This window comes from Phyllostomus discolor, chromosome 10, assembly GCF_004126475.2.
Source record: "Phyllostomus discolor isolate MPI-MPIP mPhyDis1 chromosome 10, mPhyDis1.pri.v3, whole genome shotgun sequence".
NCBI classification, from domain to species: Eukaryota; Metazoa; Chordata; class Mammalia; order Chiroptera; family Phyllostomidae; genus Phyllostomus; species Phyllostomus discolor.
Window position 1 is genome coordinate 43,742,177 of NC_040912.2, and position 16,322 is coordinate 43,758,498.

Consider the following 16,322-nt stretch of genomic DNA (forward strand, 5'->3'; position numbering starts at 1 on the left):
TTCTTACCTTCAGCTATTCAGCTGTCTTACTTAAAAGCTCGTAAGCGGGTGATCAGTGGCTATTCCCTCCAGGCTTGTGTCCTGCAGCTTCTTGTTATTCTCTGGACGGCACAGGGGGGTGCAGCTGCAAAGACAGCCAGACTCTACAAGCGGGATCACCCTTTACCAGTGGAAAATGCCCACCGCTCTCCCAGGGGGTTCAAACTCCAAGCCTACAGGTCACTCTTGCAGAAGACACATTATCTTTATAATCTCTTCAGGGCCTCAAGTTGGATTTAATTCTCTGTAATTTTATTTTTCTTCTTGTTTCCCAACAACCAACCACATGAGAAAAGCTGTTCTCATATGTATATCCACTTTAAAAGCATGTTGTTAAGTGAACACAGTCATGTTATTTATCCCCATTTTTCAGCTGTATTGAAAGAATGCTATTAAGGAACATTTTTCCCACTTGGAGTTGGGTAAGTTGAACTTCTTTTTGAGCCTCAGCTTTCACCAAGGACTCAGGGAGGGACTCTACCCAATCCCACCACACCAAATCCTGGTAAAAGCTCTTTTTATCTGTTCATTTGACTGCCAATAATTTTGAAATTTAAGGTGGATTGTTTCCCCAACCAAACTATTGCCAGTATGTGGTGGGAATCATTTCTACAGGTCAATCAGTCAGCCTTTCCTAGTGATGCTCACTAGGCATTCCTAAAATATATAGTGTCAAAAAATTTTAACTAACTAGTGGGGCCTGTTATTGGCATTTTCTTTTTCCAGTTGGATTTCTTCCAGGTTTTGTTTTTGTAAGCGAGGCAAAGGTTTACTCCACAAATGTGCCCAGATGTTGGGCAACTGATGAACCCATCTGCTTTCAAGAGTGAAGTGCACAAAACCTTCTATTCAGAAACTGTTCATCATAAAAAATGTATATTTATGGATTCATTGTGAAAGAGGATCTTTCAGTAAGCAAGAAAGAGCACACACTTCAAAAGGGTTTGCCCCTCAGCTATCCAGCACAGGGCAGTTGAGATAATGTGAGGTAGAAGAACATTCTGACATAGAAATCTTCATTCAAATGTTTGGGGTTTTTTACTAGATAAACAGCAAGATGAAAAATTGCTCACATTCCAATAGGCATTTGATGAAATTCAAACATAATAAAACCTGGTGGCCAAGTTGTTTCAGTTCATTCAGACTTCTGTGACAGAATGCTACTCAGTGGCTTTTTTTAAAAAATCGGAAACTTCTTTTTCATTGTTCTGGAGTCTGGGAAGTCCAAGATCAAGGTACTGGGAGTTCTGATAACTGGTGAGAGCCAGCTTCCTGGTTCATAGTTCTCACTGCCTCTCACAGGGGTCTTCTTTAATAAGGACACTAATCCCATTCATGAGGAGTCCACCTGCATGACCTAATCACTTCCCGAGGCTGCACCCCCTAACACCATCACCTTAGGGATTAGGTTTCAACTTATAAATTTGGGGAGAAGACAAGCATTCATGCTATAGCACCAAGTTAGCCCCTGATCTTGGTGCTCCCTGGTGCTAAGTGGTGAAGAAGCCTGACAGGTGTGGCTCTCAGCTCCAATCAATTTGTGTGATCACAAACTTGAAGTACCTAAGTTCACACTGTAGCTGAATTTCTGCACAACTACATTTTCACTCTTGAGAAACTAAGGCAAGCTGTTACCCAAATATGCTTCCCAGATATAAAACTTAAATACAACAGGCTCTTGCCACTGCTGCCGCTAATGCCTTCGTTGGGGTTCTAGAGCTCTCTACAATGATAGCAGTGTTCTTCTCTACATTATACAGTACTGTAGCCACTAGCCATACGTGGCTATGGGTCACTTGAAATAAGGCTAGTGTGGCTGAAGAATTAAATTTTAAATTGTCTTTTGTTTCACTTCATTTAAAAACCATGTGTGGTTAGTAGTAACCATTTTCCACTGCATAGCTCTGGAGCATTGCAGCTGCCTTGAAGTGCCCACCCTGCCCCCAGCCTTCTTCCCACCCTCTTATCCTTCAGTCCACCCTTCATCTGCCACCAGGGTACTCTAAAACAACCAATGATATCCCTTAACTTTCCTGATTCACGAATGACTTCTCATTTGGCACAGCCAAAGGCCTCTCATGTTCTATCCCTTGCTACCTTCACCCCAGGTTTGTTTGTGCTCATTGCACTCCCACACCCACAACACAGAGTCACAGACTCTGCTAATCCACAGCTCCGTGCCTTTGCAAGTCAGGTCACCTGCGACTGTGATGCCTTCCCCATCCTTACCTCCCCCTCCCCCACCCTGCAAAGGGCTGGTCCACCTTTTTAAATGCAGGCTAGGCAGCATATCATCTCTGAAGCTTTCCCAGACTTCTTCCATGCTCCTCTCCCACCTCCTCTCTTCTACTCACTCAGCGTCAGTTCTTTTTGACTTGCCTCTATGTATTTTCATCCAAACCCTCTTCTTCATCAACTTCTGCCTTTTCACTTTTTCTCCCATTTTGAAGGCTTAATTACGTATAGTAAATATTACCATTTTTGGTCTACAGCCTGGCAGTGTTGACAAACGTGTTTAATTATGTAACAATGAAGTCAGCCCTTCCAGGCACCCCCAGCCCTGGCAACCATGGGCTCTGTTTTCTGTTCAACAGTTTTGCCTTGTCCTATAGAAATGGAATTCCACAGTGTGTAGCCCTTTGAGTCTACCTTCTTCCACTTAGCATAATGCATTTAGATTGATCCATGTCATTTCATGTGTCAGTATTCGGTCTCTTCTTAATTGCTGAATACTATTCAACTGTGTGTTTGCACCTTAGTTTATTTATCCATTCCCTAATTGAAGAATATTCAGGTTGCTTCCTCTTTTTGATGATTATGAATAAAGTTTCTATAAACCTTTTCAAATAGGCTTTTGTGTGAGAATATTCACTTGAATAAAGACCTGGAAGTGGGGTTGCTGATTCATAGGGTACCAATTTCTATGGTACCATTCTGCATCCCCATGGATGAGGGTTCCAGATGCTACACATCCTTAGAGAATTTGTTATTTTGAGGCATTGCTGTTGTTGTTTGAGTTTAGCATTCTAAGAGGCGTCTAGTGGTATCTCACTTTGGTTTTAATTTGCATTTCTTCCCTGAAGACTAATATGTTAAGGATCTTTTCCTGTGCTTTTTTGTTATCCTTGTATTTTCTTTGGTGAAGTGCTTTAATACTTTTGGTCTCTTCCCTCTAGAGTGTAATTGGTATTTCACTTTGAACAACAAAATACATTTTGAGGCTCTTCAACTCCCCTCTTCTCATTTTTCATCTTAGAGTAATAAAAATCATCTTATGATGATGACCTCAGGTGAAATTATTATGGAGACATATGTCTGCTCAGTAAAAATGGAAACATATGCCTATGTTGCTTTCAAGTACAAAGGATGAGAGAAAATACATATGAGCAGAAATTCCAAATAAAGTTAAAACATGCAATGTTTGGATAAAATAGATAAGGGTAGAAAAACTGTATGCAGTGATGGTCTCACTTTTCAAGAGGTCACAATGAAGGTGTTTTCAGAGTTAATATATAATCACGATCTTATAGCTCCTGAACACTGTGCTTGGGGCCTTTCCATATTTAGTTTCATCCAGTCATGCAAAATGTGCATTATTTCAAGTTAAAACATGATACACCCTGTTAGTGGAACTCTGGCTTCTATGAGAAAATGAAGAACCAATAAATATTCATGTAGTCTCCTGGATAATATACTGAAAAGGACAGCTGGCTCGGAAGGGATCATTTGCCTAGGTTAGTATCTGTGTTCACTTAGATTAAGAAAATATTGCAAGAAGTTATTATCTACCAGAGGGATTAGGGGGATACAATGGAAAGCTGATATTGCACCTGATGGCTTTTGACATTTACCTATTATAACAGGGAAACTGTGTGAAGTTAGCCTGGTGACTTTTTACAAAACACAATTTCAGAAGCTATAAAAGGGAAAAGAAGATGGCAGAGATAGAATACACTGCATCTGTAAAAATGAGAAACATGACTTGTCAGCAACACCTGTTTATAACTATCAGCCATTTCTACAGGGCCTACTGAGAAATTACCAAGCGCCAAGTCTCAGAAATCAGTTGAGAGGTATAGAGGAAAGAAAGAAATGTGGTTTTATTGAGCATTTTATCCCAATACGTGGCATTGATGCAATATAGTTTTATAACATGTTTCTCAACTCTTGAAATCAGTTGACTATTATATGTATATGTGTCAAGGCTACAGGAGATAAGACTTTAAAAGTTTGCATACATAAGTTATTGATCATTTTTCCCCCGAGAGATTCCAAATTCTAACTGGTACACCAAAATATTAATTTCAACAACTGATTTAAATTTGCAAAAGATATTTTCAACTTCCATTTAATGGTGGTAAAATGAAAACATCCTTATCTCCTCCCATTCTTTCACAACAATAAAGTGGTGGTTAATAAAGAAGAAAAGAATGGGCATAGGTAGGGAAGATATTTTAAAGACAAAAAAGCAGCAGCTCATTTTGCAGGACAGATAGCTATTGACTTGAGTTGACAAATTGAGAAATAGCCATAAGAGAATATAACTTAGAAATGTGAAAAAGAATAGCTGAAAGATTTAAAATGTTTGACTTTGGTCACAAAACTAGAGAGAGTGGGGAGAATTAGAAAGCTAAAGTTTTTCATTATAAGCATTTTGATTGCCTTTTATTTTTTAACTTGTGCATATATTATTTCAATTCAATTGTTTTATTTAGAAGAAATTTTCAATCACCAGAAGATAGTACTATTATTCTATCTGCTTTGCCCCTTTTATACCATGACAGGAATTTTGAAATTTTTATACAGTTTTCTTATTTTGTAGGATAATCCAGTAATAATTTGATAAGGCTTCAGTACTAAATTATTATTTTTTTAAAGATTTTATTTATTTTTATTTTTAGAGAGGGAAGGGAGGGAGGGAGAGAGAGAGGGAGGGAGAGAGAGAGAGAGAGAGAGAGAGAGAGAGAGAGAGAGAGAGAGAGAGAGAGAGAGAGAGAGACATCAATGTGCGGTTGCTGGGGGTTATGGCCTGCAACCCAGGAATGTACCCTGGCTGGGAATCGAACCTGGGACACTTTGGTTCCCAGCCTGCGCTCAATCCACTGAGCTACGCCAGCCAGGGCTTAAATTATTAATAAATTATTAGTCAAAGAAACCAATTGTTCAGCAACTGAATTTGTCATTATCAGAGTGAACCACTGGCCCTCTAGTAGGTAGATTTGCAGGTTTGGGTTGGGAGTGCAGCATCTCACCTCAGCTCCATGACGGTTTTGTTGCTGCTGCTGTTTGAGCCCTTCTCCAAACCTCACCTTGCATCTCTGTGTCCAGGCATCTATCATGTGTCAGAAGTTTATCACAGCAAAAGCCTGATTGTCTTTCAGACCTCACTCAGAAATGCTGGGATTCACTTTTGAGGTTTTGTTTTTTGTTTTTCTTTTGGCTTTTGGTTTTAAATTTTTGATGCAAATTTCTAAGAATATGATAATATTTGGTTTCTTCTTAAAAATTTTAAATGTGATATTTTATTTTTATTTTTTTAGAAATAATACATCAATGTTGTATATGTGTTACATATAATATGCCTGTGTCATACACATTAGCATAAACATACATGTGTTGTGACTGTAAAAAGAAGTAAAACAACTTGTTTTTCTGCTCTAAAGAGAAGATACACTTTGTTGTATTTTAATATCAATAACTAATTTTTCATTATTACTGAATCAGCTTGCTATTTGGTTATTTGTAAAGAAAACTTGCTAAAAGCTATACAATTTCAGTCACTAAAATTATTCAAGTTGAATAACACATAATTTCGCCTTCTACTCCATGACTGGAGAATCCTGATTTTACTGAGTGATGGAAATGGGTATCCTTTTCAGAGTCTTTGGGGGAAGTACAAAACAATGCTGAATAAGGTTGACGTTTTACTTAATGGGACCAGATTTTCCATAGCAACTTTCAGACCAAAACAAATTAAAAAAAGAAAAAAAAAACAGAATTTCCCAGCTACCTAGAAATTAGCAAGGTAAAAGATGACTTCTTGGGATGTACAGTAAAATGAGAAGTATCTCTGCAGAAGATAAAGCCTTACATATCCAGAAACTGAGTGTCTAGGAACTGTTGCTCCATTCTCACACTCCAGCTCTCCACACCCACATGTGTACCCTTCTGGCCAACTACAGATTGGAAGATCGCTACTCTTCTGAAGTTTCTTGGGTTCCTGCCCCTCTAATGTCTAGACATTTTGTCACATTATGAGGGAATTATCATGTCAAAAGAATACACAAACTCCTTGAAATGTGGTGGTATATTTTAAAGTCTATTTAAAGAGAAATAAGAATATTTCATTATGGATGACTCAATGATGAGTGACTTATTACATAAGAATAACTTTTACAATAGAATGAAAGAATAAAGGTATTTTTTAGGCCTCCTGTCATTATGTGAATAATCAAGGATCTTTAAGAATATACTTAGCAACTTCCTTTCATCTGGAACCACCAAAATGTCTAACACAAAGGGAAAGAAGACCTGCTATATGTTCTCTAGGCCTTTTAGAAAACTTGGAGTGGTTCCCTTGGCCACATACATGTGAATCTACAAGAAAAGTGAAACTGTCAGCTGCAAGAGAATGGGCACTGTTCAAAAAGGAATGGCCACAGCTGTTCCCACGGCAAAGCAGAACAAGTCTGCAGTGGGCATCGTTGGGAACGAACAAGTTAAAGACAAGATTCTTGCCCAGACAATCAGCGAACCTATTGGGCATCTTGAGCACTCGTGGAGCTGAGACTACTTCCTAATGTGTGTAACAGGAAATTGCCAGAAAAAGGAGGAGGAGCCTAAGAGAAAGTGCCTGGGTTCATCTGAAGCCTGAGCCCATTGCAGCCGGAGGAGCACACTGTGTGAGAACCAGTGGACAGGAGTCTGAGCTGCCGGAGCCCATTCCCTGTGAATCCATGGCATAACAAGTGTAAAAAAATTAAAAATAAAAGACTTCTGTATTGTTGAAAAAAGAGAATATACCTAGCAGAAAATATCTAGACTACCTCTCCTAGTGATGTGTATAGAAATAAGAAATGCAGACACAAGAGAAAGGAGTCATTTTGCTCTGTCCCTACCACCTTTTATGGTCATTTTTCATGGTAGCTTTACCATCTTCTCATTTATATCTTTCACTGCAGACACTGAAAACAATGGAGTAATGCGAGGAGCAAATGTATTAAGGGTTGATCTGCATAAACTCAACTGCATAATTTTCAGGGCCTGGTGCAAAATGAAAATGTGAGGTCCTTGTTCAAAAATTATTAAGAATATCAGTGTCGCAGGTTCGATTCCCAGTCAGGGCACATGCCTGGGTTGCAGGCCACGGCCCCCAGCAACCGCACATTGATGTTTCTCTCTCTCTCTCTCTCTATCTCTCTCTCTCTCTCTCTCTCTCTCTCTTTCTCCCTCCCTTCCCTCTCTAAAAGTAAATAAAATCTTTTTAAAAAGTTATTAAGAATGTCAGGATGGTGGCAGCAGACCATTAAACCAAACACAAGGCCCTTTTGAGAGTGGGGACCTGTGTGACCACTCAGGCCACACACTACAGAAACCAGCCCTGTGTCTATAAGCCACCAAATTTGTCCAAGTAACAAGACCATTTTAGCCTAGCCTCGAGTTCCAGGGTAGTAGAACAGAAAGTGACAGCTAATTACAAGTCCCAATGCAATGAGATTTCTTTCTATTACTAGTTCACTCTCAGCAAAATAAACACATACAAGTAAAGATATGGCTGAGGAGTGTTTCTCTCCAGTCATGTAGTTAATGCTTTCTACAAGGTGCCTTCTGCCCTTAGAGACATGAGTTCAGCTGGGCTCCCAAATTGCAAATAATGGGTCTCTCTTCCCATTCCTCCCTCTGACCATCTGCCTGTTACCAAATGCAGGGTAACTAAACTGTTCAACTACAAAAGAATGACTCGTGGGTGCTGGGGGAAGGGGCATTTTTGGAATATGCAGTCCTTAAAACACCAGCTGTTCAGTTTTGGTTCTTGCAAATCATTTGGCTATAAATTTCAGGGAGGACGTTTCATTTTTGGAAAACTAAATTTCACAGACTTCTAGAGGAAAACCATCATGCTGTCTGCTTTTTCTTAATTTACCACAATTGTTAAAAAAAAACACAGGTTTTTTCCCACATCTTTGCCTCCAGCTGACCACGAAAACCTCTTTCAGAAGACACTGTGTCATAATCCAGGAAGGGACACTAGCTAAATGGGGTTGTCTCCATAGAACACACTTATGCAGGACTTCTCAGAAGGAGAGATGGAAAATGACCCAGATTAAAAATTGGCTCAGGTTTCTGAAGGCAGGAAAACAGGATTCTTCGCCAGGTATCAAAGAGATAGGAACACTTTCTGACAATTATTCTTCTATTTCCTTATATTCAGTGTCTACCTAGAGGGGCTGGGAAGGCATCCTATCAGAAATCTGATAGGGAAACAGTCCTGGTGAGGGCAGGAGGGACCCTGCCTACAAAGCATCCTCTGCTCGCATCTCCCTCCATGGACCTGACTGAACCCTCCTTACCACCAGGAGTTTTCACTAAGGGAGCTGTCACTCGGCCTAGAAACACTATGCCTCCTCCTCCCCGTGCAAAATGACCTTTCTTCTTCTTACTACTCCCTGAGTCCACAACTAGACTCAGTAATTCACCTCTCCTCTTGCACATTAGCTTTATCATGGATTTGCTATTTTTGTTTTGAGTATTTTTATTTGATTATCCCTCATCTCCACAACTAGACTGTGAGTTTCTTGAGGGCTAATACCATGTGTTGTTTCACTGGAGTCTTCCCCACTGGGTCGAGCATTGCACCTGGTACTCAGAAGATGCTTTGCAGAAATGTGTTGTCAATGGTCACTGATCTTCCTGCCCCAGCCCATCATTGTAAAATAAGACAGTAAATCATTTTCATAGATTATTTTAAGAAAATCAAATGGAATCATGCAATTAAAAAATTCTTTTCATATCAGGTCACAGAATCAAAACCCAAACCAACTTTCATGACTTTTTAAACAAATGGCATGTTATTTAACCTTCACAAATTAGGGGAATTGTGAGCCAATAAGAGTTTATGCTATTGATTGCCTTTGAAGTATTTATTTCTGTCACACTTATTTTAGAAACTTCTCATTTGATGTGATTGATGCAGAATCCATTTCCCTGTCTAGGCTTTCCTCCATAAACAACTCCACTGAGTAAGATCTATTAACAAGGAGATAATTAAGTGTAAACATGAGTCACAGGCTTTTCCTTCTCTGAAATGAAATACATATAAATTGGCAAGGAAACATGAAGAACAAGTGACAGGGATCAACTACTCCTTTCCTCAGGTGCAGCTAAGAATTTCAGGAATAATCCAACACAAAAGCAAAAAAATCCTTGGGCAACCATCCATCTTGTTTATGGGGACTGACCCAAGGTAGAACTCCATGAGAACTCTTTGGTTGACCAATGGCTAAGGAGTCTGAATAGACCATACTAAGCTCCCAGAATAGAACCCAATAGCAAAAAGGGAGAACCTTTGCTTCCTGTTATGGTGTGGCTGGGGACCCAAAGAATCCAGGCCTTTAGAATGAAGTTAGAGAGCATCCAGTCAACTAAGTGTCTCTGATAGTCCCACCAAAACAAGTGTGATATATTGAGCAGTGCTGAAAGAGTCAACTCATCTACAGGAAAATATAAAACATACTGTAATATAAATGTGCAGTAGTGTTTTACCCAGAAAGAAATGAAAAATTAAAAAGATGGATTTCCTTTTCCATCATTAATATGATTTGCAATTAAAGGGAAATTTCTAACTAGTGATACATTGTCTCCTTCCAAAATGTCAATATGTCTAAAGCCATAGACATATTGCAACTCTTCCCAACTATCTGTGTATCCTAACCACACTGTGTCAAGAAGCCTGATCCAAAGGCTTGATTTATGTTCCTGCCTGACAGGTGATGTCTGGAAGGCATGCTGTCTAAATGCACTGTGCTCAGGCAGTTACCTTAGTCATCAATTCTCAGAGAATTAATGAGTACCATTCATCCCAATAATAGAAACCAAGGTCAGGGCCTCTTTCATGCTCTGTAATTCCATTAGCGATGCACAGAAAGCACTTAGGTCATGAGCAATCTAGACCTTACGACTGAGCAAATGGAACTACAGCTTGTTTTCAGAGAGAATCCTCTCTTTGTGCATACCCCTGGTCAATGAGTTGTTCTACATCAACGTTTGGCGTACTTACAGGTGTAAGGCAATGCTGTTAAAAGAAAAGTGAGGCTGACTTTAGCTGCCAAGCATTTCAAGTACTGTTTTTATTAAAGTAAATGCCAATAGAAAACAATTCTTTTAGAGTTATATGGGATACTTCCAGTTATAGACATACATTTTTAAACTGTGTACTCACTCAGACTTGATGTAAGCACTCACTCATTCTATATGGCTACCAGAGAATTTATTTCCATTTTTATTCATTTACTTAAGTTTTTATTCTACCTACCCTAGTCAATCAAAGTGGCCTTGAAACTAAGAGTTGCCATCGTTAAGCAAGTAAGTCTGTTTACAATGAACCTTTATCTGGAAATCTCAAGTAGCATGCTTTTCTCAGCTAAGCCTCACAAACAGTTTCCTCACTCCTCAGAACTCAAATTGTTTTCAACCTGCTACATATCAAAAAAATAAATAAATAACAAGAGAGTAACTTCAAGGTTTGAAGCCAGACGCATAGGTTTGAATCCTGGCTTTGTTACCTATTTGTTTTCTTAGCAATAAAATAAGCATGATTATTACACTTTTATAGCTACTTCACACTGTTATTCTAAAGATTTAAAATAAGCACCTAACACAATGCCTGGAAATTAACAAATGATAACATTGTTTTTGATGTTGGTCACCTAAAATTGTGTGATTGTGTGTGTGTGAAATCTTTGTTTTGCAACATTTGGGGATTTATTTGCAGTAGATATGCTTATATCTCAGGGATCTATAGTAGTGGAGGAGAGCAGAGGCATGGCTAACTCAAAACAGCAAATCATTCAAACACTATTTGTGTGTGCTTTAAACAGTATTTTAAAATTTCATTTCAAATGTGTTTCTACTGCCCAAAGAAATGACTTCAAATAAAGGAGTGGCACAGTAACATGAACTGACTGAAAAGGATCTGAGGCGCTGTCCAATTTTCCTGCCCCTCCCTCTCCTCTCTGTACCCCTCCCCTCTGCTCCCCTCTTCACCTACTCACACCTGCCTATCAAAAGACACCTGCCGAGAAGACCCCATTTTAAGCCAAGTGCTGCCTCCTGCTGTCCCCTGGATCAGGACCACTGGTGAAGTATTTATGATTATTGTAGAGGCAAGATGCAGTCACCAAATAAAAGCACCAGATGCTCGTGAAGCAAGTGCTGGAGTGGAGGGAGGAGATGGTAAAGTGAAGACAGGCAGTGCAGTGCCCAGGTGAAGAGCAGAGGTGATACAACCTGGCAGACTGGGATTCTAAGCCCATTGGCTGCATGACCTTGGACACATTGTCACCGCTCTATACCTCAGTTTTATTTCCACTGTAAACATGCAATGACAATGCCATCAGGTATGTGACATGCCTGATAAGGTTAACAGGCCTATGACTGTAAGGCTCAGTATGCAGAGTGAAGAGATCTGTATTATGCTGATTTCCCTTTGAATAATAAACTTTTATGTACAAGTTAGTGACCTGCAGAGACCTGCTACATATTTATTTATTTGTTTATTTATTTATTTATTTATTTACAAAACCAGAGGAAAACAAACAGGATTCTTGACCTCATCTAGTGTCTGTAAATTCCCTAAAACACATCTGTTTCCCATTTCTCTGTTTTCCTGGTTGGTACTTTGGGCCTTTGCCTGAGGTAAGCAAGTGTTGCTTTAGTTTTCAGCTGTGCTGCAGGTTTATCCCAGGAAGGAGGAACTCAGGCTGGTCCTGCACAAAAGCACGGACACACCAGCTGTGATATCAGAAACACACAAAAAAGATACTAGTCATAAAAAGAGTGAAAGAAACTTAATACTTACAAGTAAATTCTTACGTGTCAGGCAGTGTTCCAGTCACTTTACATATGCTAATTTATTTCATTCTCGGAACCATCCCATGAGGTCAATAATATTATTATTTCCATCTTAGTGTTGAAAAACAGAAACTTGGGGAAATCAGGTAACTGCTCAAAGGTCACAGCATATATAACAACATGTGCATTGCAGCCACGGACACCGGCCCAGTTATTGACTTTCCAGGACACCATTGCATGTGGAAGGGGGCGATGACACCAGAAATGAAACTTCCCTCTAATTATGGTTGAAGACAAAACAACTTGCAATTTTGTAAGAATAAGTAAATGAATGAGTTCTTACTACATTTCTCCTTGAGAACTGTGTAGTCCTGAGATGCTAAGACAATCATAAATATGTTTTAAGTAAGGTGTTCCTAACTAAAGCATTGGTGCCTATGAGATAAAAATGTGTTCGAGCTTCTGGCATGATGGCTTTCACTCCAGAGACACGGGTCCAGCCAATAGTTTCATATGCTTTCTACAACCTTTCACAACAAAGATCTGATCAAGGTGCTGGTTCATTAACTCACTGATTGTCTTTCTGTACTGTGCTTGTTAGCCGACCTTCTGCCTTTCGCTGTCAATACACAAGACTGAGAATTCAAAGACCAGGCATCCCTGGAGCATGATGAACAGTGTAGTGCCCCTTTGCCTCTTTATGCAGATTAAATCAATACCTCACTCCGAAAGGGAGAGCAACAACACAGTCGTCAACAGGGGTAGCCTGGTTGGGGCTCTCCATCTTGAAAGAAGACAGGAATGGGAACAGGTTTTTTTTTAGATCATACGTTCCTTGAGGGAGGTTATAGGCAGACTGTGTACTAGTTGTCTGGCCCCAGCTAACTACCCTGGTCGGCACTCAAACATTCCCACTGAACAAAAGTCATCCTACTAGAAAAATCTTTATCCTCGTGTATCTGGCTCTCCTCACACTTACAAATAAATAATACAAAACAAAAGACACGTTCATTGTTTTCAAGAGATATGTACTATATTCCATCAATTCTAAAACACATTTTCATATTTTACTATTTTAAAAATTAAAGAGCATATTGGAGTCAATGGGGTGTCACTGCTTAACTGGCAGAGTTGGCTTTTTTTCTTTCTTGTATATAAAATAAAGGTGTGTCGTGTCATCAGTGGTATCTTAGATCTGATGAAATACATTATGTATCAGATATTAGCAAGATCTCAGCACCACTTAATAAATTAAATCACAAAGGAGAGTTAAGATTTGAAAACTGCATCAGCATTTAAACTAAAGATTAGTAGATGAGTGGAGAGTTGGTCATAATTTCTTCACCAGTCAAATATAGCCCATATTAATAATATATATATTTCCTGTTTTCTCCTCTCTGTAAAATAGAAAAGGATAAAAATTAAATTCCTGGCATTTATTGTATCTTTCTGAAATTGTGTATCATTATCTCTAGAGTATGAGCTCTGTAGACACAGTATTTTCTGCCTATGATTCTCAAAATTTTGTATGTATTGGAATCTCCTCAGGAGCCTCTTAACAATTCATGATCTTCACCTCCTACCTAAACCTTCCAATTCACAAAGTCCAGAGTGAGTCTCAAAGAACTGTATGTTTAATCCTAAAGTGGACCCAATATACTCCAAAGTTTGAGAAACCCTGGTCCATGTGTTTGGAATTAGCCCATCACTGCAAAGCGCTTGGTCTCAGTAGTATGCACAGACCACATTTGATAGACGTGATTACGATTTCAAAAGGCAAATTAGCTGACAAAAGAAGGAATTCTGGCATGACATTGTTTCCTGTGGGGCTGGGACTCAAAACTAGAGCATGTATTAGAAATGCCCCTGATAATTGGTTTCTGTTGGGGATCTTTTTAGCTGTGCCCCATAAAATCGGACGCATCATTGATGGGAGTCCTGCAGATCGCTGTGCAAAACTGAAGGTAGGAGACCGGATCTTAGCAGTCAACGGCCAATCGATCATCAACATGCCTCACGCAGACATCGTGAAGCTCATCAAGGACGCGGGCCTCAGTGTCACCCTCCGCATCATTCCTCAGGAGGGTGAGTGCCTGCGCCAGGTCACGGAGTCCACTGGGCTGCCGCCAGTGTGGTGTCAGAGGGTCTGAGGGTGGTAGTTATTTCCACCATGGCAAAAATTCACTTTCTGCTGTAATTCATATCCTGTTTAGTCAGTACCGGTTTCATTCAGAGATCAAGTTATGTGACATTATAGATAAACAGTATGAAGCCCAAGACACTGGGTTATTCAATCATCCCCTGTGGTCTTAGGAGTAATGTTTTCATGAGCCAGATCCTATTCGACAGAGGTGACAGAGTTACAAATCTGAAGAAGAAAAAAACAACATGTATTCATGTAAACAGTTAAGCTCTAGAGGATTCTTCAAAGTCAGGTTGATTTTGAAAAGCTTGAAGTTTTGTGGTATAAAGAGAGCTCATTTAGAAAATGTGCCACCTGCTAAGAATTTTAAATTCTCACTTAGCCTCTTGAATTTCTCTGTACAAGGACACCCCCCTGAGGCTTGAAGAGCAGTGAGCACCACAATGCCTTAAGGGGCCACAAAGTTCACCATAAACTCACTATTTCTAGGCACAATAGGTTCATTACTAGTTTGCAGCTGCTGACTCATTACTGATATTCAAGGATTCAGTCACTGGAGCTTGCCGGTCAGTGGACCAGAGTCCCACACGGAGAGGGACTCATAGTGATGGGCTTACTCACTGAGGTGCCCTCTCTTCTACTCAGTCTCATGATTCCTTCTTGGGACTCTGACAAGAAGGCACCGAACAGCCTCCTGGCTTTAAACATGAAATAGTTGTTCTCAACTGAGGTGATTTTTGTCCCCCAGGGGACTCTTAGCAATATCAGGAGACATTTTTGATTGTCATGATTAGGGTGGATAGAGGGCAGGGATGCTGTAAATACCATACAGGGCAGTCCTCACGGCAAAGAATCATCTGGTGCAAAATGTCCACAGTGCCAAGGTTGGGAAGCTCTGATACAAGTGGACAAGGAATTTAAAATTGGGGGCTGTGAGAAAAGAAAGGGAAAGAGTGGTTTATAAGGAAATGAGAATAGGTCACCTCCCTTTTATCACCAACTAAAAAAAAGAGAGAAGAACACAACATGACAGGTTGGGGTTTTTTTTTGTTTTGTTTTGTTTTGTTTTGTTTTGTCTTGTTTTACCTATCTGCAGACACCATTATGTATAAAATATTCAGTGGGAATTAACTCTAAGCAAGTTTTCTCACTAAAAATCTGACTTCTCCATTTCCCCAGTCTGAAATATGTCTGTCCTGCTCTTATTCTAACATAGAAAAATAATTTCAGTTGTAAATTTGATGTTATTACAAGAAATTTCAAGAAGCAGTTTTAACAAATAACAACTTAATTTCCCCTCCTTTGTCCAATGCTTGGTTGTTTTTGTTTTGTTTTTCTTTCTGGAGAACCATGGAATACAGGGGTTTATTAAGCAATAAGACTAACTGGGAACTGGAAAGAAGATTGTAGAAAGCATTTATTTTATTATGGTTAGTTCCTTACCCAGATTTTGGAATGCTGGTGAGACTTCACATTATAACCAAAAAGTGGTGACTAAATGTTTTCTTTCTTACTAGAAAAATAGACTATGTTTTAGAACTTAATCCTTTTAATTTTTTTCATTGCTTTAACAGGTTTTTTATTGTAATCTTTTCTTCTGACAGAATGACAGGAGACTGTTCACAACCTTGTTCAGCAAGTCTTATAATTAAGGAAAGCATACTAATTCTGGGAGTGGTATTGGAACTTGATCAGTTTAAGCTGCTGTCTTAAAAGTCTAACAGAAACTGGAATAACCAAAGCCTTGAGTCATCTGAGGAGACAGAGAGTATCCACCTCTGGTCACTTCTTGCCCTTTATCAATAACAACCTGACCGCCTTTGCTGCGTTGTTTCCCATTTCAGAGATGAACAGCCCAGCCTCGGCACCCAGCTCAGAGAAGCAGAGCCCCATGGCCCAGCAGAGTCCTCTGGCCCAGCCCAGCCCAGCCACCCCCAACAGCCCCATCACCCAACCAGCTCCTCCTCAGCCACTCCAGCTGCAAGGACATGAAAACAGGTAAAGTTTCCTCTGGTTTTTCTGTTTCTGAAGCAAGGGAGGTGGAGAGAGGAAGAATTGAGAATGAGACACA

General features: G+C 39.7%; 1 protein-coding gene across 3 annotated transcripts in view; it reads left to right on the top strand.

Moving 5' to 3' along the window:
• MAGI2 (membrane associated guanylate kinase, WW and PDZ domain containing 2) overlaps positions 1–16,322 on the top strand; it is a 1,408,091-nt gene that overhangs the window by 1,278,381 nt on the left and 113,388 nt on the right. For all 3 annotated transcript variants that reach the window (XM_036010705.1, XM_028525694.2, XM_028525695.2), the window contains 2 exons: positions 14,008–14,193; positions 16,096–16,249. In XM_036010705.1, coding sequence (XP_035866598.1) covers positions 14,008–14,193; positions 16,096–16,249 — 340 coding nt within the window. The remainder of the gene's footprint in view (positions 1–14,007; positions 14,194–16,095; positions 16,250–16,322) is intronic.